The sequence below is a fragment of the Cariama cristata genome, unplaced genomic scaffold (assembly GCF_000690535.1).
Source record: "Cariama cristata isolate BGI_N322 unplaced genomic scaffold, ASM69053v1 scaffold2979, whole genome shotgun sequence".
Lineage (NCBI taxonomy): Eukaryota > Metazoa > Chordata > Aves > Cariamiformes > Cariamidae > Cariama > Cariama cristata.
Window position 1 is genome coordinate 118670 of NW_009633863.1, and position 24489 is coordinate 143158.

Here is a 24489-nt window from a genome sequence, read left to right on the forward strand (position 1 = left end):
GAAGGGGTATTTCTTTTTTACCTGAAATGGAGACTGGCTGTTGTAATTCTTAATCTCCTTGTTGGCTCCCCGGAAGAGCAGCACCCTTGCACAGCTCTCCTGAAAATGGTAGAAGAGTAAACTTGTTAATAAGGGTCTTCAGTTACTAAAGAGATGCTGTGGCTTTGAGAAGTGTTGCTGTTTGATATATAGTTTCTTAGATAAGAAGCAAACAAAATAAATAATCTGAGAACTTAAGTTATTAAAATAATGCTTTAAATATGACAAGGCTTTAGGTGCTTTTCATTGTGGTAGAATAGAAACAATACACAACTGTAAAGAAATGTAGAGGAAAGTGAGAGGTAAATCTCTTACTAAATTTTTAAGAAACTGTACTGTGAAAATTTCAGACTTGAAAAATCAGATTTTGCTGAAAATGTGTTACTTCAAAATGAAGTTTGACTCTCATATGGTTTTTGCCTATTTTGTGAACAGTACTATTTCCCCTACAGTACAGTAAGCAGTAGCTGAGATGAACGATATTCTCCCTTACTGCTAAAAAGTAAACAAAGCAGTTTTACCACTTGCATAAACTTATTTCGTTTTTTTTTCCAACCTATCTTCAATTTTAAAACATTTAATGTATGATAATTTTTTTAATGTACCTGAAATTATTTGGTTTGGCTATATACACTGCACTGACCAGTCTTACCTTCTGTCTTTTCCCATAAAAAATACTAACAGTTAGAGCACAAACCCAACACAGCACTTCTTACATGAGAAAAATATGGCTTCAGACCCTCTGAACTGAGGAAATCTGCAAATGAAATCCCTTAGAAACAATTTTTTGGACCAAGACAGTGTATTCCTTAAGTCACCACTTTACACTGCTGTAAAACATGACTGACCATCACCTGCTAGAAATCCTCTGCGGTTCTGGGCACGGTCCTCAGAATACTAGACTTTTTGATGATCCATATATAGCCTATGTTTCCTACTTGTCATCTTCAATGTTCATCTTAGGACTTTATGCAAACCAGTTCACATTTCAAAATGGTTTTGGGTCCTCATCATAAATATTTCTGTAAATTTTGTTGTGCTTTCCAGATTTCTTGTCATGTTGTGTTACGGAGTTCTCCCTAATGAGGTATTTCAATGTGCTACCTTTCACTTTTATCAGTAAACTTGCAGCCAGAGGAAAAAAATCATATAATTTAGCTATTTTAGTGACAGAAATAAAGCTTATTTACTAGATCTGAGTCATAAGTGAATGTGCAGAAATTATGATTGAAAATAATTTTTGTCATTGTGTTTTCTAATTTATCACATTAGATTCTTGATCCTATTAAGTCTCCTCCATCACAGGATTGTCCTACATATATCTGGGGAGCAGGCCATTCTACCTTTTCCCCAAAGATTCAATACCCCCAAAAGATATCCTTTTGTTCCCACACTCCTACTCTGCACAACAGACTGAAACAACAGAATGGATCATATCTCAAGATGGTACATTAACAATCATCTCATAGATGGTAATTTTTTAATTATATATAATTAATTGAAATAGTCTCATTTGCTTGCACTGAAATCTGCACATCAGGTGTGTTCTCTGTATCTCTAAACATAAGAAAACCAAGAGCAATGTGCAAAATGTCAAAATGTTTTTCTCATTTTTCTGTATTAGCAATCATCCAAAAGAAGTAAACATGCTGCAATCTAGATTAAGACCTAAAGGCTGGGGGGGGGGAGGAGTTCTTTTCACGGTTACTTTTCCAATAATTCCTTTTTGACTGACTCCTAAATGATTCTACGTTTGCACACTGTATTACATTCCTATAATAACAACTATTCCATTGTACCAGCGGGTAATGTTCAGTAAACATACTGGAATTTTAGTAGAACCCCTTAGCATTAAAATGCCCAATTTTAATCAAGAACTTGAGGATATAAATAATGATATTAAGATTGTATTTATTGGCTGATTATTCATTTGGTTATCAGAATAAATAATTCAACACTACAAACCCAAAAGAATTACACATTTAAAAAGCCTCTACAAATTGAACTAAACTGTCTGCAGTGTAACAAAAAACATGCGAAGTGATTTATTTATTAAATGGTTTTGATAAGAAAAGTTTTAACAAAAGTTGACAGAGTTGTTCAACATAAGAATTTTCAAGAAAACTTATTTGGATGAAGCACTGCACTTGTTTGTTTGTTTATTTATTCTTTTAAAACAAACAGAAGCATTCTTAGCTTCATCCTCTCTCCCTTTTGTCTTCTCCCCATCCTTCCAGTATTAAGGGGAAGAAATCAGTCAGAATAAGCAAAAAAGCCACCTCCAAAAATTATTTTGATTGCTTTTCTTTTGTTAATTCGATGGAAATTCCACATTTTAGAGCCCTCTGTTGTTAAGGTGCTACCTACAAATGTCATAACTCCTGTCTGCACATATTTTAGCTCTGACAACCTAGTAACTTCTGATATTGAGTGCTTAGTATTGTTCATTCATTATATCATAGATAAACTGAATATGCAGTAGTTTTTTAGACTTCACAAGATTAAAAAGAATTTCACAGAGAAGTGTGGTCTTGTCAGCAGATTAGATTTAATTTGTTGTCTGAGCGCTAATTACCTGATCTAATACTACAATAGTGTTCATATAGAAACCAACCCACTGACCAAAAGAAGGCACACTTCATCTCAGTGTTTTTATTTGCAAAATACGGGGGTATAAGATTTCTAGATTTCACAGTTACTGGATGGCCATGAAATAACTTTAAGAAAAAAGAGTTTATTCAGATTAGCACTTAGCTGACACTCAGGAAAACAGAATTACCAACTTCAGAAAGTATCCCAATTCCCCAGGGGACACTGGAAGGGAAAATCAAATGGGTAATGACTCCATCTACAGGAACCAAGAGGTAAAAAGGATACTGCTGTCCTTCCCATCCCCTCGATCCAGAAAAGGCCAACACCATTCCTTCCACATTAGCTAACAACTTTCAATAAAAGGGACGCTGAAAAAAATCAGCATAGGTTACGGTTCACAACACCCTGAGAAAAAATTTTTTATTTGCATATACACTTGATTAAGGAAAACAGAAGCATGACAGTGTAATCACAAGATGTTAAACTTCCATTCACAAAGCCAAGCTTAATAACTATGAAAATTTTTGCGAATTTGTAGATGCAATTTTAATTAGAGTCTCTAAGCCTTCTACAGAATAATTTTTTCCACTGAGGTCAGGAGGAAAACACACCTTTACATGAAATATACTGTCATTCTACAGGACTATTCTAATTTCAGCATCATACTGCATAACCTTTGCTAAAAGTGTACGATCTTGAAAACAACTATAGCCATGAAAGCACCACAATAAAATGGTTATAAAAAAAAATAGAGATGAGTTCATGTTTTTAAGTTTATAGGGGCATTATGGTCTGGGCTTCAAAATTTTTAGTCAGGAAAAGTGAATTGCATGAGGTTAAAGTGAACATTTTAAAATATTTTTTTCAACAGAAGAGCTTAAGCTCTTGACCTGAAGCCTAAATGCAAAATTTTTGTTAAGATGAAGGTGAATTTCATTTCTCTGCAAAGTTTTCTAGGAATTTTAACACGTCCAGACCTGCAAAAGCTTTGTATGACTACAGTCACAGAAGCCATCCAAGCTGAGCAAAGAAACCACTGCTAAACTTAAACTGCTTGATGCAGGTACTTACAGCCTGTGGAAGGTGGTTGGTAGACAATGAGCAAGAAGCAGTCCATAGGGGTACTGCTCTCACTGCTACGCTGTATACTTCAAATAATCAGCACTAACAAGGGAGATCTGTACAGCTAGACTCTTTATGAATTGATATCAATTATGACACACACATCAATTCAACAGCCTTGAAAAATGTCAAATTACACCCAAAATTCTATTTTTTAAAAAGTTGAGTGTATTTTAGACCTGAGGAATCTGTCTTAACAAGACTTTAAAAAAAAAACTAAGATGATAATTAATTAAGAAGCAGATGCTTTAACAGATGTTTCACTAGTTACAGCCACATCTCATGACTTGTGTTTTCCTAATTCAATGTAACATTATATGTGCTGTGTTCTAAGATAGTTGTAAAACTCACTCCCTCCCCACCCCATCCATGCAAAGACAGTATAAAATACTATCAAATCAAATGGTTCTATTATTTGTAAATGACTACAGAAGTTGTAAACAGCAGAGAATCAGGTATTTTCTGTATAATCTACAGAGACATTTCCGCAGTATTTTCCAAGTATTTCTCATTTAATTCTAATTTAAATTCTAGCAAAACAGCAATAAATTTTGAATAGGAAACACATATTTAGATATGATACAAAAAAAAGCTGGTAGAACATGATATTAGTTTATTTTCTAATTGAGATACATACTCTCGCTACCTAAAATGAGCAGCCTTATTTGTAATCAGTGAACAAAATAGTAACAAAATAGTTCTAAATTATGTTCCTTCTAGTTTCTAAGACCACTGTTTAAAACCTGTAACACTTCACTGCATATTAAATAAATCAAATGAAAGATATTGAGCTATGTTCTTCTCCAGTGTAACTTGCCTCTATGGATCAACAATAACGGGAAATGTATCCCAAATGCATTTATTAAAAGCGAGGAAACTGCACCTCAGGAAAAGATAACACCAAAGCAGTAAACTTCTTCAAAAGAAAACTCAACAAGCCTCTGTTTCTGTGGATGGAAATGAAAGATTTAGCACGTGTACCTCAATTAGGTCTTTTTTTTCCTGGCTACACGTCATTCTCTCATAGCTCTGGTTTCCAGTCTCCACAGGACTGGACTCCCCAGACTCACCTTCTTTTGAAGTAAGATATCCCTCCCCACTTACCTACGCAGAGGGGACTCCAGGCTCCCCTCAGCTCCCACTGGGGACCTTTATGTCACTGCAAAAGGACCGTAGGACTCTGCGGCGCAGGGTCTGCGGGAAGAGGTGGGGTGAGCCAGCTCACCTGGTTGTACAGGGCACAGATGTGCAGCGCTGTGTTTCCCGAGGCGTTCTGCGCACACATATCAGCGCCGTAGAAGAGGAGGTGCTCTAGATGTTGGACATGTCCGTATCGGCAAGCCTGTAAAGAGACACATTAATATTATGGTTATTATACAATCTAAGCAAGCGTTCCAGGTAAAGATTTTTAGCAGAGAAGATGTTATTTTACTTAGGGTCTAATTTTTAGAACCATCCCTGGGCTGAATGGGAGGACTAACACCCAGAGGCGTTTAGCTGCCTCTAAACGCCAGCGTGTGCACTTCAGGTACAGTAAGTCTGTGCATAAGTTTAAGCACCTGCTTATTTGAGGAATGGTAGTTTAAGGGATCGAGAAAATATAAAGCTTGGCACTTTTTATCCACTAATATTCATTACTGTCAAATGTGACAAGCAAACTGACAAAAGGTAAGTTTTGTTGTCCTGTTAATCTTCGGAAAGTTTCCCACTAGATGGCACTGAAGATGATCAGATTTCCAAATCTTGCTTTTAAGGTGTGAAAACAGTTTAGGGAAACCTGGCCAAAATTCAATAATCTCCTTGATTCTGTGATGTCAAGTAGACACACAGTATACCCATGGCACCAATCCAAAAGTGGGAAAATCTTCAAGAGTTACTTTATCACTCACACAAATAAAGTGTTAGACCCTGAATACTTGGAAATAAACCTCTATGAACAAGGCTCCACTGAAATCAGAAAGTTTCCTGATTAGCAAATAAGTTTGTGAAAGATCACAGTATTTCCATTCATCAGTCTCATTTACTTGACTACCTTCTTTATAGCACATCTACTGAGCACCTCCCAATTTCTAATGTTTTTAACTTTGCATCATCTCAGATCAGTATCATTCCTATATAATAATATGGAACTTAAGGTAAGAGATACAAGTATACAAAGCCATTCAGTCCATCTTAAGCACCTCATTACTACTGACTTCAGTGGGAGTTAAAAACTGACCTATCTTGCAATTTGGATGAGAAAAATCAAGTGTACTGCTCAATGCACAAATTAAATCTGTGAGACATCCCAAATCCCAGTCTAGTATCCTAAACCACTACATCTTTTGTTCCTCCATTTTCAATTTTTAACACACAGAAAGGGAAAAAAACAGTATTTATTAAATAGTCTGTTCATTTACAAATTATTTGCCAAAATAAGGGAGATACTATGCTAGCTGCTACTGGAACAGGAAGATTTTAACACTTGGCAACAGAAACCAAACATCCAACAACGAGCAAAGGGAGAAACAGTACCAACCCATAACTGTGTTTCTGAGTGTGCGGGAAATTAGAGCAGATGCACAATTAGCCATAAATTATCAATTCTGTCAAGTCTCACTCAACATCTAGGTATGACTGTGCTGATGTAATTATTACAATAACTCCTAAAATAGAATAACTTATTCCAACTTTCTATTCCTACTACAATAAACTGGACTAAAAGCAGACCCTTTCTTTGGAAGCAGGCCCTGTTTCCTTTGCCAGAGCAGGATTTGCCTCCTCTTTGCCAGTCTGACAGGTGCTGGAAGACAACCAGCGCAAGGGAGATGCACTTCCCCTCGTTATAGGGGTCTGCATGGTAGGTGAACTGTCCAAACCATCCATCAGGGCTCACCAGTAAGGTCAACGGAGAGAGACAGGTATCTACAGAGGATATCCTTTCTATTACTATCCTAGCATGAACCGCCACCTTACCTTCTCCCCTTTGCTACAAGGGTAACCCAGAGGCTTAACTTCTCCAGTTAAAGATTGTGTTAGCAAAATGAAAAATATACTTGCTACCAATTATTTCCTTGCCATGCAAGGTAACTTCACCTTCTTCACACAGATGACAACATATGGGATTGTATCATACCACCACCTTTCTATTTCATTGAGGAATGCTTGTATTATTGATCACTGAAAACAGATTGCCCACAATCCAGATGTAAATGTTGATTTATTTAGAATTATAACCAATACAATGGGTTTGGAAAGCTCTGTTTCATTATGAGAAATAACAATCATACGCATACAAGGCTGGGTTTTCAAAATAGGGAATTTTTCTCTCATTTTCAGGGAGTCCAGATGGGGTAATACTTCGATATAGACAACCCATTTCTTCCTCATGCTCAGAAACGATGGTAGTAAATTAATCCTTTTTTTTCCCCTACTAGAGATGGATCCAAACAACCTCAACCCGAACATACTCACAGTCAAAAAGCTCAGATTCCTGCCCAAACTTGGGTACCAAAGCTATCTCTCATTTCTTTCATAGAAGAAAAGAAGTTGTATGTTAAAAAGATTAGTGTACAGAAAAGAAAGTGAGCCTAGATGACCTAAGCAGACCTGTAAGGTTGATTACTCATATTTTTATTTATCTGATAATACTACGTCAGTTCCATTTTTTATGATTACTCAAACTCATTCATATAGAGAAAAGGCATAAAATAGCTGCAATGACATTAAGACTGCTAGAATCTTCAAACTTTGTAAATTACTGAGTTTATCGCTATGCACAGAGAAATCAGTATTCTTACACAACTGTTGCATAATATTCAGATGTTTCTAGAGAAGACAAGATAAAAGAATTCAAAGAAAAAGTTTTTTTCAGAAAATGCCTTACTAAACATTATAGGCCTTTTTAAAAGATACAGTTTAGGTCTTTAGTGAGGAAGGAGCTCTACCTTCCCAATAGCTATGGTGAAGCTGACCAAGATGTGCCAGCACCTGATGAACTCTGGCACCATAGCTGACTCAAGGTATCATGAGCACCATAAACCTCAAAAGATTACCTTTCTAAAATAATTTTTCTTTCTAGAGCATGCTATCACCTTTATCCACACACTGAATATGTAAGAGAGGAAAGGAAAACCCATGTACAAACAGCAAAAGAAAAATCATTAGAATCACAGCTTCCACACAGGCAGGGAATGAAAACTGACTCAAACTGTGAGTTTGTAAGAGTTTAACATCCTTCAGTGGAACATACTGATGGATCCTAGCAGCAGGATCGGGAACCCAAATCTTCCTGTAAAGTTCACCCAAGAGAAAGGAGAAAGTACATCCGACAAACACACAAGAAGCATTACCAAGGATACGAAAATTGGCATCTAACAAAAAAGATCGAGTCACACTTTTAAACTGAAGTGCCACTAATAGGATGCTAAACTTCCAAGAGTCCATTACATAAATGACTAGTGCAATTTCTACAGCAAAATCCACAGTAACCATAGGATTTCAAAGTTACAGAACTCCACTAGACCAGTTTCCACTTCTAATTCACCACAGTAGCATGCAAAGTGATCAGCAAATAGAAAAAGGAAGAAATTCTATACCTGTATGTACACAGGCTAAACATACATACCTAAAAGGCCTTCAAAACAGCATTTAACCACAGAACATGCATGGCACATTTCCTTATACAACTTCAACGCCAAACAAAAAGTAGTCTTTCCTACCTGATGAATTTCTTGCCATCCATTTTCATCTTTGCAACTGACTGTGGCGTGTTCGTGAAGTAACAGTTCACAGCAGTAAGGATCGCCTCCCACAACAGCAGTGTGGTACAGTGGTGTCAGGCCACAGCTGTCTTTGTAGTTAGGAGATGCTCCAAGCTCTAAAAGAGTCTGAAAGCAATTCCAAACTGTGAAAAATATATTTTGGAGGGACTTCTAACTACAAAGGGACTTCACCTGAAAAAGTATTTATAAGGTTGATACTTGCCATAACGTCTTATTTTTTGCTCACTTATAAATAAGTTGATAGAATGGGCCGCAGCACAGACTAAGTTAAGCAAGAAATGACCTCAGAAGAGTTAGGACCTAAAGGAACCTACAGGGATAGCAAAGATAGGATGAGTGGCAATGTCCAATTTCCATCCTCTCATTAAGTTCAGAAATCTCAGTTCTGAAAATGCTGCATCACCTTTGCAACACATTCACCTCTTCAGTTACAAGATGCTTTATCAAAAATGTCATGCAATTTGAATATCTGTCAAAAGGAAATAAGCAACAGCCATAAACATAAGACTTAATCCAGACTATGAAGGTGATTTAAGAATACCTGTTAAAATACAAAAGAAAACAGAAGAGACTCTGTTAAGATATACGTGTAATCCATGCCACTGGCATTTGCTTTCAAAGAGATAAGCAACAATAACACTATTCCTATTTCCTCAGACAGATCTTTCCCAATGTATCAATGAATAAGGTTAAATTTCACTTTTTATTCCTACCAAAAAAAAAAAGAAATGAAAAGACCCTTTATTGAAAGCAAATTCTAAGACTTGAAAGCCACAAGAAATAACTAGAACAAGTACATAGTAAAGGATTCATTGAGGACAATACAGTAATTAACTCAAAACACTCTCCTTTACATATTTTTTTCTAAGAAATTATGTATAATTTGCTACTGGAAGCATTTACCTTGAGGGTTACTTGGTTCTTGGCTCTGGCTGCTTTGTGCAGAGCTGTCATTCCATCTTTGGCTCTGAAGTCTAAATGTGCTCCTCCATTTTTCAGAGCTTTTATTACTTCTACTGTATTGTCAAGCTGAACTGCCAAAGTTAGGGGTGTTTCTAAAGAAAAGAATAGCATGTACTTGAAAAAAGATGAGCAAATCTATAAAAGGACATTTGCTTTAAAAATGTTAAGTTAAAATGCTGCTCAAAGAAAATCATAAAATTATCAACTTTCCCCTTCGGACAGCAAAACTATACAGATTCCATTAGCCTAGAGTTATGAAGACAACAGAAAGAATATGTGAGATTCAGCCTGTTAATCAATTTAGGCTGAACAAACCCAAGGTACTACTTTATGCTGCTGGTTTGTTTTATTGTTCTGACCTCCACTTTCTAGGTCATGATAGTTTGGGTCCAGTCCTCGGTCCAACATCTTTGTGATTTTTTCCACTGAGAGATGGTGGACATGATCCATAAATTTTCTCAAATTAGCCTGAAACCAAGAGTGACAAATGAATCATCCTCTAATTTTAAAAATAAAATTTTGACTAAAAGTGAAATATTCTGTAAATTAATGTCATTATCCATTGACATCATTGAACAGTAGCTAATTCACATTCCTGAAGAACCTGACTTTATACTGAGAGCATAAACCCTACCATTTATAATGTGCAAAGGTCAAACACAGTAAGAAGATTCTAGGTTTTATAGTTTTAAGGAAAAAAATGAGTGAAAGATTCATTCAGTAAGAAATTAGGATGGTGTATGGTGATCATTATTATTATTCTGACCTGCAAATGAGTCTAAAGACATCAATTGGCATTTCTGCAGCTTGTTGAAAGCATGCTGTATTTACAAAGCAACATTCATTTCAAATTACTAGTATACACATGGAAGAGTCAAACCTGGTAATTTTTCTATGAGAGAAATTCCCAGATCACAATTCACACATCCCTGTTGATGCTGACAGTACACACTGTTTGTTGTTCAGCATTTGGCCCAGGTGGTAACGAACTCCTACTTATTTTGTTTCCCAAACACATTACTTGGCTAAGTAGGCAATTGCTAACTTCTCCAGTAAGTTGGGCATACCTTCGTATGAAGTTTGGCCAGCTGTTTTTCATCAAGATTGAACTGTTTGTACACTCTCTTCTTGTATCGAAACTGAGGGAGGAAAAAAAGAATAAATTTTAAATGTCCTATTTTGCTTAAAATCTTGTAACACAATTTTCTGACCTTACCAGAAAGTATCATCCATGATGATGTAGATTTAGGCAAAATGAAAAAAGAAAAAAAAAGGCTTAGTATTTCATTTTGAATATTCACCAATAATCAGCGCTCTGCTTAACATAGTGGCATCATAGTTTTACAGTTCATGTAAGTAAAATTCATATCTTGTATAAATATACTGAAATCAGTGGAGGCGTATGAGAAATGAGATTGGTCTCTAGAATCTACATAAATAAGCAAGAATTACAGTGAAAAGAGCTTTTCCCTAAGGGTATCTGTGCACTTTCATTTATAGTCTCAGGCAGAAAGAAGAACTGGGGAGGCATGTTAAATTAAAAAAATACATATTTCAATATATCAGCTTAGCACTTCTGAAATTTAAGGAAAAACAAAAAAAAAAAAAAAAAGGGATTCCTGAAAAATCCCCTAATCAACATAGGCAGAACTTAGACATGGGAATAGTTCTGATGTTTAACAAGACTGGTCCTGTGAATGAGGTTCAGAGGATTGCCTCTTTTTTTGGCTGAAACTCACTCACATTTTACCATGAACAGTTTGTTATGCTGCAGCCAGAGCAGCAAAATCTATGGCAAAAATCATGGGGTTTACATAGTTACAATTTACTATTATCTAATAGTACTATGCAGAATTCAAAGAATGCAGTATGTCTGTTGGACAAGGAGACTGTATTGAACAAAGCTTTCATACCAGCTTTTCACCAGACTGCTGTTAATCCCTGAATTGCAATCCTCTAGCCACAGTGAGAAGAATTTTGCAAACAGTGAACACTCATGAAACAACATGATAGAAAAAAATAAAACGGTTATTTAACTTGTTTATGGCTATTAATATGGACATCAGTGATTGAGTCTCTGAAATAAACTGCTAGAAAAGCTAGGACTTGAAATCTTCTCTGGACCTTGGTTCTTTATTCTTGGATTTGTGTTCTAGTGGAGTAGGTCTATTAACTGCAGATTATTAGTGGTTGATGTACCACCCTACAAGCAATCGCAAAATTAATTAAATACTAGTTTCATGCCCCAGTTTCCTGCTATACTGTGTTTCAGTGTGATCTGGCCCTGCTCCACATTTGTCCAGTACCATAATAGTTCTGCCCAGTTTATCCCTCAGTTGCACAGCCTCTGCATGAGCAACAGAGAGGGGGGAAATTCCAGTGTCTGTGTGTGACTGCTTCGCACATACACACCCTCTCTTCCCTTACTGCTTTTCCAGGAGACAGACAGAGGAAATCTGTGCGCTCTGAAGGAGGGCAAAGAGGGAAATAGATGGGGAAAAGAAAAAAAAAGGAAAAAAAAGGAAAAAAAAAAGGTTTCACTGAAACAGAAAGACCCTCTCTTTGGCAGAAAGCAAAGCCTGGTTACTGAGCCAAAAACTTAATCTAGAACCTTACATTTCTTTATTAAGTCACAGAACAGGGTACATCTCCTGTGTTCTCAGCAGAGGAAAACTCCGAAATCAAGTTTCTCACGGGGGTTGATTCTTTGCAGCCTTTTGGGAATAACACATGGAACAGCTCCACCCAGCAAGTGAACACCAGCACTCCTGTGAGCAAGGGTTCAAGTTCAGACTTGCTGATCACTATTTCCCAAGTGCAATTCAGGTGCATGTAGAAACCTCAGATACAGCTTACTGTATAGTTTTTGTCAGAATACAAAGGTGTCAGATATCAGATCTAAAAATACCTCAAGTGAAGGAACTCCTTTATTCACTGGCTGTGGGTATTCCCTAAGAAGTCGTTCCTCATCCAAAAACTTCCCATCTCTACCATTGCTTGCAGGCTGGAACAGTCCATAATTCAGGACATCTTTCAAACTCTGATTCAAAGTGCACAAAATCCGTTGCTTTGCAACCCACACTGAAGCTTCTGGGTTAAATCTAATGCATTTCTGCAAAAAGAAAGTATTAAAAAAAAATCTAATTAATGAAAAAACATTTAAATAGCATCTTACATTCTAAAATTTGCAAGTGTCAAATATATACACACATACACAATAAACCTACAAATTCCATGACAAAACATACATCAACAGAATTACATTTCAGACATGCATTCCTCTATAATAACTAATCTATAAGTACTGTGAAAACACAGGACATCTCAAGTCCTTCCACAAACATCAGAGATCATATACTTCAGAGAAAGAGTACCTTCATGGTAAACCTGTTTGAAAAGCCAAGTGAAAGGGATGTTACAAGATGTTTAACCATCCACTTGACTCTAGGCTGTTCTGACAACCAGTCTGATATGCAACAATTTCACAAAAAAACAGTATTCAGGCAAGAATTCTACTTCATTTTAAGCTACATTTATCTCAGGGTAAGTTTATGGAAGGAACTTTACAATGTGAAGCACCAGAAGACTTGAAAACCTGGAAGACCTTTTCCAGTTCTCTGCTTCTTACCAAGCTGGAATTTAGGAATTTCACATTTGTAGTTTACATTGCAGTCATTGGTTAAGAGCTTCCAGCACATGGCAATGTCTAGAAACCAGTTTGTTGCCTCTGATGTGCATTATGAATGTACGGTGCTGCCAACTCACCCCACACTGGGCCATAAGAAGGGCTCATACCAAGCTGCCACGGCAGACCAACAGCACAGGAGTCCCTTCTTTGCCCACTCAAAGGATGTCCCTGTCCCTTCACAATTCAACACAGGATGCAGGGATTGCATGTGGGTCAAAGAAAAATATTAACAGATGTATCTTTTTTATCAGTACGTTTCCATGAACACAGCTGTAATTCTGGCTACAGTAATGTCAGTAACTGCTCTTCAGGCCTTTTCTGAAGACCACTGCTACTCTTCATATTATAATTGTACGTAAAGATAAGAGAACAGAAGTACAAGTACAAATAAGATTGATGTTTTATGAAGAGAGTGAAGCATTTCCTTTGACTTCACCCACAGCTGCTTCTGCAGTGCTCACCTCTACATTATCTGTTGGCATCTTTTTAAAGTCCCGAGGCCATCCACAGGAAAATGGTTCCAGTTTGTCTTTTAGAACTAAACATATTTATCCTGGCAAGCTCTGCAGACATCTGAAAGTAATCTCTGATCCCATACACACAAATCAAATAACAAATTCATTTGAATATCTCAATTTTGAAGAGCAAATTCAAAGGCAGAAGTCACAATATTTTGTATGTTCACAGTGTCCTCTTGACTGTTTCAGCATCAAGTGGCAAAAATTTTGAACAGTAAAAAGTACAACCAGGACATGAAGGACTTTCAATTTACAACTATTTTTAACTGTGCAAACACTACAGTCAACCAGTCCTCCATATACATTCACTTCATCAGGGTAGAGATGACTAGCTGGTTTTGAATATCACGACATACTGAAATTGAGGAGTTTGGCTCTGTTTCTGTGAATTAACCCACAAATATGAGGACTATCAATAGACACTGATACTAAGATGGCCTCTATTCACCATTGCTGGCTAGCAGTGCCACTGAAGCTGCCGTGATAGCATCTTACAGGGGTTCGTGCAAGGAAGCAAGGCAAGCTCGTGAACACTGGGCTCTGTCCAGCTCCGCTGCACACGGGCGTGAACTATTAAAAATTACCACTTGGTTTGTCTTTCATCAGTTCCTGCACAAACTGCACTTCTTCAGATACGGCTCAAGTACAGATGTTAAGACATTTCGGGGTATGCAAGGGAAGAGGGATAAAACTTTTTTTGCAATGTGCTCAGGTGAGCCAAAATTTGGCCTAGGAAATAACAGATAGCTTTAGTTCTTTACAATCTTATATATAAAAACGTCACCAAATGAGATACTAGATTTTGTCACAAATAAAGTTGGCTAGGAAGCAGTTTTCATTCCCCTTACATGTTTTATATTTCAAGATGTTTTGTGAAAAGTTAGGGGTTTTTAAATGGTGGTGGGAAGGAGAGAAGGAGACAGAAAGAACACTATAAAGAGTACTTTCATTCCTGAACAGCCCTGTAGTTAAGGTACTGACTTAGCAGCAAAGGCAAAGCGTTTTAAAACTCTGTCTGCCTTCAGCTCTGAACCTCGTTTGCCTCATGACTCTTACATGGATTCAAACTCTAACACAAAGTTCAAATTCAAACATCAGCAATTTTCAGCAACTCTAAAAATTGTCAGTTACAACTTATGTTATGAGCTTAACTTCTACATGCTCTATTACTATGCAGTGACTGGTTATTATCCACACATCCTGAAAGATTATAAGAAATGCTATTAAAATGGGAAGAAGCAAAGATAATTTTGAAACCACACATATTTTGTTTTACAGGAAAGTCTTTCTTACATGAAGCAAATTATTTTTGGACTTGTATGACACTGCTTTGATTTTAACAATACAAAACATTAACTTCTGATCAAAGTTTAATTAAGTCTGCTTTTTTTTAACACGCATTGAGAATTCAACATGTTCAATTTTGTTCAGTTTATTCTTGTGTTCTATTTGTTCTTGATTGCATGCAAACATTGCAGATAATTGCATGTGTTTCTAATTCTCAAAGATTTGCTAAATTGGTGAAATTATAAATAATTTCAAATTTCTTCATAATAGATTTCCAATGGAAAATAAATCTTTCTACAGTGTTTAAGCACAGTGCATCAGTAATGCACAATATTTATCTTCTGAAATACTTTGCTTTCCACAAGTCTGACATTGGCACATTCATATAATGCATGAGGACAGGACATAATAGTTTAACCACCCTCACTGGACTGAAATGGCAGCAAGGAATTCTTCTTGTGCAGTACCTCAAAGGCTTGTTTTAAAATGAGTTATCTGACAACTATATCACTATTGTATTTCTACCACACTAGCTACAATATTTTAGAGAGTCCTCAATGACAGAATAAATACGGTAACACTTTGAAACCAGTAATTTCACAAACTAATTTATTCACAGTCCTAGGTTTTCTAGTGATTCACGAGAAACAACAATGTGTTGCTTTTAATAAATGTTGATCCCATTAGTAATTTATAATGAATTAAGATCAATAATGTAAAAAGCAAATCAATAACCGAACACTGTTTCCTATCAAAATTTCTCAGACTCAGGTAAGTGAAACTAGTGAGAAAAGCAATTATTTATGCTTCTCATGAAGCCAGGCAGGATAGAGATGGAGGTTGTTCCCACCCTCTTGGAGGCAGCTGCTGAACAAGAGGATAAGAAGGACTGCTCAAATGCTGTTTAAGGTGTATTTTAGACCAGCCTGCCCCTGGAACACCTCCCCTCTGCCACTTCTCTGCCCATCTTGCAGCCTGGCCATGGCAGAGACCACCACAGTCATCATCTTTATCATGTAGACAAGTCATTACCTACTGCCACACTTTCTATCCTGAGAAAACATCAGCTAAATCACAGCAGAATCTACACACAGATTGCTTTAGTTACGAAATAAGAACGAACTCATTAGATGCATATGTTGTGGTGACCATAAGGAAACGAGAAAGTAGCTGAGCTAAAAAAGCTGGACAACTTTTTCGAATCTTCAATGATTTATTAGTCTAAAAAAAAAATAGGGATAGTTTAGTGGCAAAGAACTACAGAAACATATAAGAAACATAAAAATATTTTGCACTGACAGATGTGGGATCTATTCTTTCCACCCTTTTTGTTGCATCCCAAGACCAGATAAAATGTGGTAAGTTTGTCTTGAAGACTAGCTACACACACTATAAAAATTGCAACAGTTCTTTCAAATAAGAACCAAAAAAGAAGTACTGAGTGGCTCAAAAACACTGTCACAACCACACTAAGCCACTCAAAATCCAAGTCTAGCAGCAAGACAGCACGTCAACATTGGTTGCTGAAATGTGAGACCTGTGGGTTTTGATATTAAAGCTCTTTGGATGATGAAAGACATGGTCAATTATAATCTTCCATTCCTGCACACTGGTGACAGTAAGTCACTAAGCACAACAGAAGGACTGGAAGCAAGGGAAAAATATAGCTCACCCACTCCAGCTAAAGGGAAGATATTAATTCAATGGGAATAACGTTCATGATACAGAATCTCTGAGGAATAACATTTATCCGTTCAAAATCTATAAACCAACACATCTTTTTCATCAGACTCACAAAGTTGTCACTCACACAGAACTCCGCTGCAACAGAGGAACCATGATATATGGTTTGTACAGCTGCCTCCAAAGTGTGACTGTCAGAATATCAAAATACAAGTTATTCCTTTCAATAGAAGACGCTGATATTAAGGATGTGACAAGCAAAAAGTAGAAAATGCAAATAAGAGTTGGGTATCATGAAAAAAAATGTAGCAAGTTGCTCATTTTGATTTGTGCTTGGTGTTCAACATAACTCTTGGAGGTACTGCTTTCCTTCAGCAAAATGCATTCAGAAAACACAGAATTCATGAGAGGAAAGGTCAAAAAAACTAGTCTGGCCACACCACCATCAGCTGGCAAGTCAGATCACCTGTCCAGATCAAGGGCATAAGAAGAGATGTCAGCAGCACCCACAATGTTTCCATTGTCAAACTGAAGATAAAAAGAAGGAAGATCAACTATGAACAGAAAGCAGCAATGAACAATCAGTCACAAAACAGGATCCAGAAGAATACTTGTGAAAAGTTGCAAAGGAAAACCTGGCATAGACCTGAGGCAGCGGATGGTAGTATAGACTGGAAACAAGTAAAAATAGGGGCATCGTAAGCAAAAATGTGACTCAAGCTGCAGTTGTGACAACTGGGTTCCTATCCATAAGATAAAAATTACACAAACGAAACACGCATTTTATCCAAGAAAGAAAAATACTGAAGGAAAAGATTCTTAATCCTACAGGCCAACGAACGCTGGAAAGCGTAAAGAAAGGATACAAAACTATAAAAAGCAATAAAGAGGCAGAAAACCAAAAAGTAGCTACAACTTAAGCTGTTGCTTTACCAAACTGCTACTTACCAAACAACATTTTCCATGCAAGTCCAATATAAAAAAAAAAAAACAAACAGGAGAGGGGGGAGTCAGCAAATGCTCATTACTGAAGTGGAGCAGCCAAACAGATGGGCAGAAAGCATTTCAAAGAAGTCTTCATCAGACCCAATCCCATCTCAGCATCAGAATTTAGTAAAACACATGAATCTGAGCATTTTGATTTTAAACATAAACCAGAGGGAGTACATAAGTATAGGATAAAACAAAAGAGCAGAACAACTACCATGCGTTGATAACAAAGTGATATAAACATTCTTTAAAACAATTGGCTGACGGATCTGTTCTTGAAGTCTGGGAAAAAGAGCAATTCTAAGCACAAAACATTGGACATCACTGTCAGAGTATCACACAAAGGAGATTTTCTTGACAACAGCTGCTGGAGAGGAACCAGATTCCTTCCAGTTATAGGCAGAATCACTTGTGATGTGTTCTTACATGGGCTGATAAAGGAAATGGATACAAGAAGATCCTGGATTCAAACCAAAAAGGTCCAGGGAGAGGTCAGATATGCCAGGCATTAGAGAGGAAAGTGCAGACACGTTAGTTCACCCAGTTTTCCACATCCAAAAGACATTCCACACCATGCACAGACACAGTTGCCTTTACGCATAAGGTAGGCAGTCGCCTTGGGCAGCAAACTGCTCGGGGCTGTTGACTGCCAACTTTGCTTACCAAGGAGGAAAGATGGAGACCTCTCACCAGTGCTGCCTACAGCATGACACTGAACTTTGCTGCCTGGTGGATGAAGCATCCTCACATTAAGGGCAAACACAACTGAATATTGCCTAAGCTGCCAAGAAACCTGGCACCGCTATTGCAACGAGAGGAGGAACCAGTCACTGTCATTTCCATCTCAATAGCAAGTAGTATGGGTCATCGCCCAGCCAGAGCCCTCTGGGCTGGATGCACTGCAAATCAGCTCCTGGTCAAAAGTGCTTACACCTGTGTCCTGCCTCCATAAAGGATGTATTAAAGCTGAGCCTCCTGGCTTATTAAATCAGGAAATTAAATGCCAGATAATATAGCTTCTTTTACCCGCTCTCCTATGCACATATGCTTGTGAATATGGATGGCTTTCAATGCCCTCCATTCCCTCAGTAATTTTACTGAGCTCAGGAAATCTTTCACTTATTCAAGTATTCTCCACCCTCCTGTGCTAAGGATGACACTTACTTGAATACAAACGATGCACAAAAGCAGTAAGAAATTACTCTTTCTACAAAGTATTGTTTCAATACATTGGATTATCATCTGAACTGAAAATGAGACAAAAGAGAATTGATATAAGAACTGAAAAGTAAGTCTTCACATGAGTTTTGTATGAACTTGTCAAGGTTTACATTATCTTTAAAATTTCAAATGAATACAAAAGGGCAACAAGACAGATTTCTTACAATGGGTGATAATTTATAAAGTTTTCTACAGCAGTACATCCTACTTACGATGTTTGGTGCTTATCTCATACACGCAAGGAAATAAAGGTGATTTACACCACAGTCACTGCAGATAAGCAAACTTTTATTCCTAGAGAGTTTAGCTAGGGGTTTAAAGCTTCCCAGTGGGTTGAGTTTTATCTAAAATCTTAAACTTGCCTTCTTTTAAACAAATATATTCTTGATTATACTTTTTAAAAAACAATAAAGAATAAAAACATAAAACTAAATTATGTCATTTCATGCTCCTTTGATTAAACAGACTAATTTTAAACACCACCTATGTTTAATCAATCATAATTATACAGCAAATGGGGTGTATGTTGGATTTGGCTTGTAGCTATAACACAGCTCACAAACTACGATCTTCTCCAAACTTTGCTACACTACATGTAAGCTATCAGTCTTCCTGTTCGCAAACCTGAATCCAGATTTCACCTTTCTGTACAAGAGCTTGTGGGTTGATAAATTAAATCAGAAATAGGTCATCTGCTATAGAACTGTTTAAAACAACTGAGTTACTTTTCATTAAGAGTTTTGATTTATTTAATTTCCTGCACAAAATTAATTTACAAAAAATAACTATTTCAACAGTGTCAATAATTAAAACAATTGAGTTACTTTTCATTAAGAGTTTATTGAAAAGGAAAAAAATGCAGAAAGTAAAGCAATAAAAATGAACAAATGAAACACAAAACCGAAAATACTTTTTGATTTATTTAATTTCCTGCACAAAATTAATTTACAAAAAATAACTATTTCAACAGTGTCAATAAATAACTTATTATTAGTCTAAAAAATAGAGTAATGAAATAACAGGGCTTCAGGAGGCTAAAATCTCTCTGTTCTTAACAGCAGAGTAAACCTAGCAAGTGAAGCTAATCTTTCCATTCTACTGGATCTATTCATTGAGCACTGAACACAGTCAAAGATACAGCAAGCTGGTAGGATCATCAATAAAATCCTACACATGTCCAATCAGAGTTTGTCTTGACAGAGGACTTCATTACAGGCAAAATTCTTTTAAATTTAAGATGTACAACAGTGGATTTCAGTATTTCAATCAATACCGAAATGAAAGACCCAAGATGATGGCTGCTTCACCAAGATTTAATAAAAATCCCATGTGGCTCACATCAGCCTCAGTCCTACTCTGCCCTTTGAAGCCTTCTTGTCCAGCTTGGGTCCCACACCACCGCCTCTTCACAGAGGTTAATATCACACCATATAAACTAATGGAATTGTACTGTAATTTCAGCAGCAATCCTCATCTAGAAGAATTTTTTAAGTACAAGAAATTAAAAGATAATGCTCCCAACTCCAACACAGATTTCTTTGACTTTCTGCAGCACTGTATAGATTGGGCTTCAAAAAAAGATCTCTACAACCAAGCCTGAGGCCACACTGTCAAAACAGCTCTTCCCTGTCAGCCTGTAGACAGGCCATCTCTATCATTCTAAAAATGAACTTAATTAAAAAGAAAGGAATCATTTCATCTGAGATAGATCTTCAATGGCAGCACAGTATGATGTGGATCTTAAATGTCAGCACAGAGTGATGTATGTAGCACACATCCATAAAAAGAATGCATTTTTAACATAATCTTTGAAATGAAAAAAAAGTCTGATGCGTACCATCAATTGAAAATCCCAACAACAGCATTCAAGGAGGTCCAGGGTAATTTAGATAATTAATCACCAACTTGGACAAGTTGTGGTTCGGGATAGAATCAGTAACTAACTCCCAAGACCCTCTCCAGGATCAGACTGTTATTCCTATCGTCGCACTTCTGGAGGACAATTATTCATTTACTTACAAAGTTACAACAGCAAACTTTTCCAACTTCATGCTCCTAACATTCCAGACATTGACTTTTACACATTCAACCATAAAACACAACTTAATAGCTCCTTGTGAGAAAAAGTGAGGAATTTGGACTGTAGATTTCTAATACGTAAGGAATATCCAAAATTTTCTTTTAATTAAAAAAAAAAAAGCCCTTTTATTCTCAATTAATTAATGAGACTTTTTTTAACAAACAAAAAGTCTCTTCAATTCACTTTGTGAGAGATTAAATCTTTTGTTGAGAAGTCCCTGTCTTCATCCAATAGACTTAGGGATGTGAGATGTCGCCATAGGCCCACAAGTTCGCTTGCAAATGACTCCTCTAGGAAAATCAGAAAAGGTTCATTTTATCCTCTCTGATATGTTTCTAGTATAAGTGGCGAGGAGGTGGGAGAGAATAAAATAGCAATTTCACGTCATTGTAAAAACTGTGGTACAGTTTGATGCCACGCTTTATTCCTCCCTCCAAAGTGACTGCATTGACTTCTCTGGGTGGAAGTCTGAGAAACTACACCGTGTAGTAAAGGCATAGCAGAAAAGGAGGAAGGAAAGATTTATTCGTGTTTCTCTTTCCTCGTCTTTATGCTCTAAAAGCCACCAGCTATCTAACAACGATATCTTTTTGTGGGAGGATGACAGAGAAAGGCAAGAAATATGGCAAAGAGAGAGAGAATTTGATGATCTCCTGATAGACCTGTCTATTGCCAATCGCAAACTATCTCATAAAAAGAGAAACTAGACAAGACAGCAGGGTTACGTATGCACGAGGCTTTGCAGAGATAATGTGATTTTAGGGTTCAACTCTCATCTTCAGATGAGATTTCAGATCTCTAATTCTCTTTCTTCTGCCCAAATGCCTCTGAATGCATCTCAGACAGGTATTTTGCTTTACAACCACAGCTTTCACCAAGTTAACATACTGAATACGCTCTCTTGGATGGGACAGTGCCTTTAGTTTAGGCAGTCCGATATACCACTGGGGTACAAAATGTAGACATTAAAAGAAAACACAACATAAATTTTGCCTGTAATATGTCAAAAAATTGTAAGAAAATAGAATAGATCTACTGCAGATGGAAGCCAGCAAAGCCAATAATTTACTTTCACTTATTTTTTTTTCTAATTGTAATGCAGTATGCCTTACCGTTTGCTGCAAATCAGGTATTATAATTCGAATCACTAATGTGTTGCTCTGACTGTCTTCCATTCTGCTGCTTGGCTTTTCTGCAGTTGCTCTAATTGTGTCATAAATAGTTTCTTCTTTGGAGCTGTCTGATTCAGATTCAACAGAATAGTCGGAAAAGCTTTGTGCCATTTCATCTTCACTTGACGTTGGGCTACGAGGCATGTTCAAGTTTTTTATCCTGCCAATACAAAGGAGAAAGAAAAAGATAAGTTATAATTATAGTCTTTAAAATGAATCAGCTACAAGTTTTGTTTTCTTGGAAGTAACATACATTTAACAACGAAGTTTTATGTTTTACCCTCCTTTTATCTCCTTCTGTAATTTATGTGGGTAGGCAGAGTGTAATGGACATAAATCTGGCTACCAATTTACTAAAGAAGAGAAAGAAGGACAGGAGAAGGAAAAAAGGGAAGATGACCTTTCTTCCAAGGCACACCCAGCCTCCCAACAGATCCAGAAAAACCCAGCATAATTACCAGGTTCTCTGCTAAATAGCACTGTTGCAAACTGTACTTAGAACTAGATCTGGTTTTGAAGCCTACTTCTCCCAGTGCAAAAAGACATTTCAGGAAATTAATATAGGTGGTAAACTAACATCACCCTGTACATTGAGAAACCATACAGGTAAGGCTTCAATAAAAGACAGTATTTTCTAATAGCAGAATGAACAAAAAAAATTAAATACTATAGACACTCAGACATATGCAGATGATGCTTTGTGGTCTGTGGCTTGTACAACATCCTTTAATATCAACACTACCAAAATCTGTCTCTTATCTGTACTCAAATACAGATTTAGAAATATTTTTAATCTGTGGTATAGATTAGGCTAAAATAAAAGTAATGTTTATTCCAAAGAAGGACATTTGTACTCAGAGGTCTCACAGTAAGAACAGCAGAATATTTTCCTTCTGGGTTTTTCCCAGCTACAGCAGCAGAAGACTTTTTTTTTGTCCCACATACTAAAAGCTTCTCCAGGAAATGAAAATTATTATTCTACAAAAATGGGAAAAAATGCTGGAAAAAATTGAAAAGACCATCATAAACTTTGCAGTTCTCAGTAACCATATACTTTTCTAGTTTTAAGAGGCCAGAAAAATTCAAACATTATTTTTCATATTTTCCATGAGAAACCTCCGAAGATAGCTTCTTTGCTTTTTAATAAAAAGTTAAAGTTAAAAGAAAAAAAAACAACAAGCAAAGACCCAACCAATTCCACTGAGAGCCCACATTAAAAAAAAGACATTAAAGCAAAAGTAAAGCACGGAAGGGTGAACTGACTTTACCACTTTACCAAGGTCATTGATATACCAGGTGACTGTACTGAGATATCCAAATATATGTTTTCTATAATGGTCTCACAGTCAGATCTCCCAAAGTAAATATAATCAAACAACCGCAGGGACTAAGAGAACATTTTTTACCAATGTGTTTCACAATTTAGTTTGAGCTAGCAAAGTATCACAACCGGATTACTCATTCTTCTTTGCTGTCCAGTCATTTATACCGCAATGATTGCAAAGCAGGCATAAAAGGCTACCGCCCTCATTTAGCGTTTTAAGGTGACCATATGTTGGAGCCAGCGTTTACACCAGAGGACAGGTAGTGGTGAGGCAGGCCTAAAGCTTGAGGTCAAGGGCAAGCATTTCCAAAGCACATCACATACCCACATCATCAAGCCTTATTGTTATTTCTAATGAAGGACAATTCCAGTGTTATTACCCTCAGCTATAATTACTAATGAAGAGAAAACCAGTGCATTCAAAAATCTGAAAGCATGCCAGTTCACAGCAGCTTAATACAAGGCTCTATCTACAAAAGAAAATTCTTGAGGGAGTATTTCATTTTCTTACTGCTTCACCGAACTGTAGATTAATGCTGCTCTCCAAAGCACCTTAAGTCAATAAAAAGCATAAACATTTCAATGGCTTCCTTATTTATCTGCCAATGCTAAATCACACAAAGCCAAAATATAGTAGGTTGATACACAGTATTTAAGAGCATAAGATGGTACCAGCCAGTGAGTGCGAGGAAAAAGATATTAAGACCATCGCATGGTTTGTCTCTCCCTAAAGCCATTTGAGAGTGCAATATATTCCAGGGCAATGGATTCGACAGAGAGCAGTAAAATGCAATTATAGAGCTTACAAATAAAGAGTTGAATTAGGAAAAAAACTTCCCAAGGTTTTGGCAACTGGATTTTCATGCAAAAACTACCCAGAAATATCTCATTATGGAGTAACAAAGGGAAATCACTAGCCGAAGAATCAACTCCCAGGTATCAAGCACTTCAGTTTAACAAATAGTGGGACAAAGGACTCCTTGGAGACTCATCAACAAGGCACAAGTCACCTAATTTTCTGGAATACAAAAAAAAACCAATGCACAA

At 36.8% G+C, this 24489-nt stretch overlaps 1 protein-coding gene across 1 annotated transcript in view; it reads right to left on the reverse strand.

The window, feature by feature from the left end:
• The window catches only part of LOC104166827 (SH3 and multiple ankyrin repeat domains protein 3-like), a gene marked incomplete at its 3' end in the record, with an annotated part of 106749 nt that extends 84487 nt beyond the window's left edge, over nucleotides 1–22262 (reverse strand). The window contains exons 1-8 of the mRNA XM_009706909.1: nucleotides 22059–22262; nucleotides 12388–12591; nucleotides 10547–10618; nucleotides 9839–9947; nucleotides 9420–9571; nucleotides 8454–8621; nucleotides 4979–5095; nucleotides 22–99 (exon numbers count right to left, since the gene is read on the reverse strand). Coding sequence (XP_009705211.1) covers nucleotides 22–99; nucleotides 4979–5095; nucleotides 8454–8621; nucleotides 9420–9571; nucleotides 9839–9947; nucleotides 10547–10618; nucleotides 12388–12591; nucleotides 22059–22262 — 1104 coding nt within the window. The remainder of the gene's footprint in view (nucleotides 1–21; nucleotides 100–4978; nucleotides 5096–8453; nucleotides 8622–9419; nucleotides 9572–9838; nucleotides 9948–10546; nucleotides 10619–12387; nucleotides 12592–22058) is intronic.
• Nucleotides 22263–24489: the final 2227 nt, after the last annotated feature.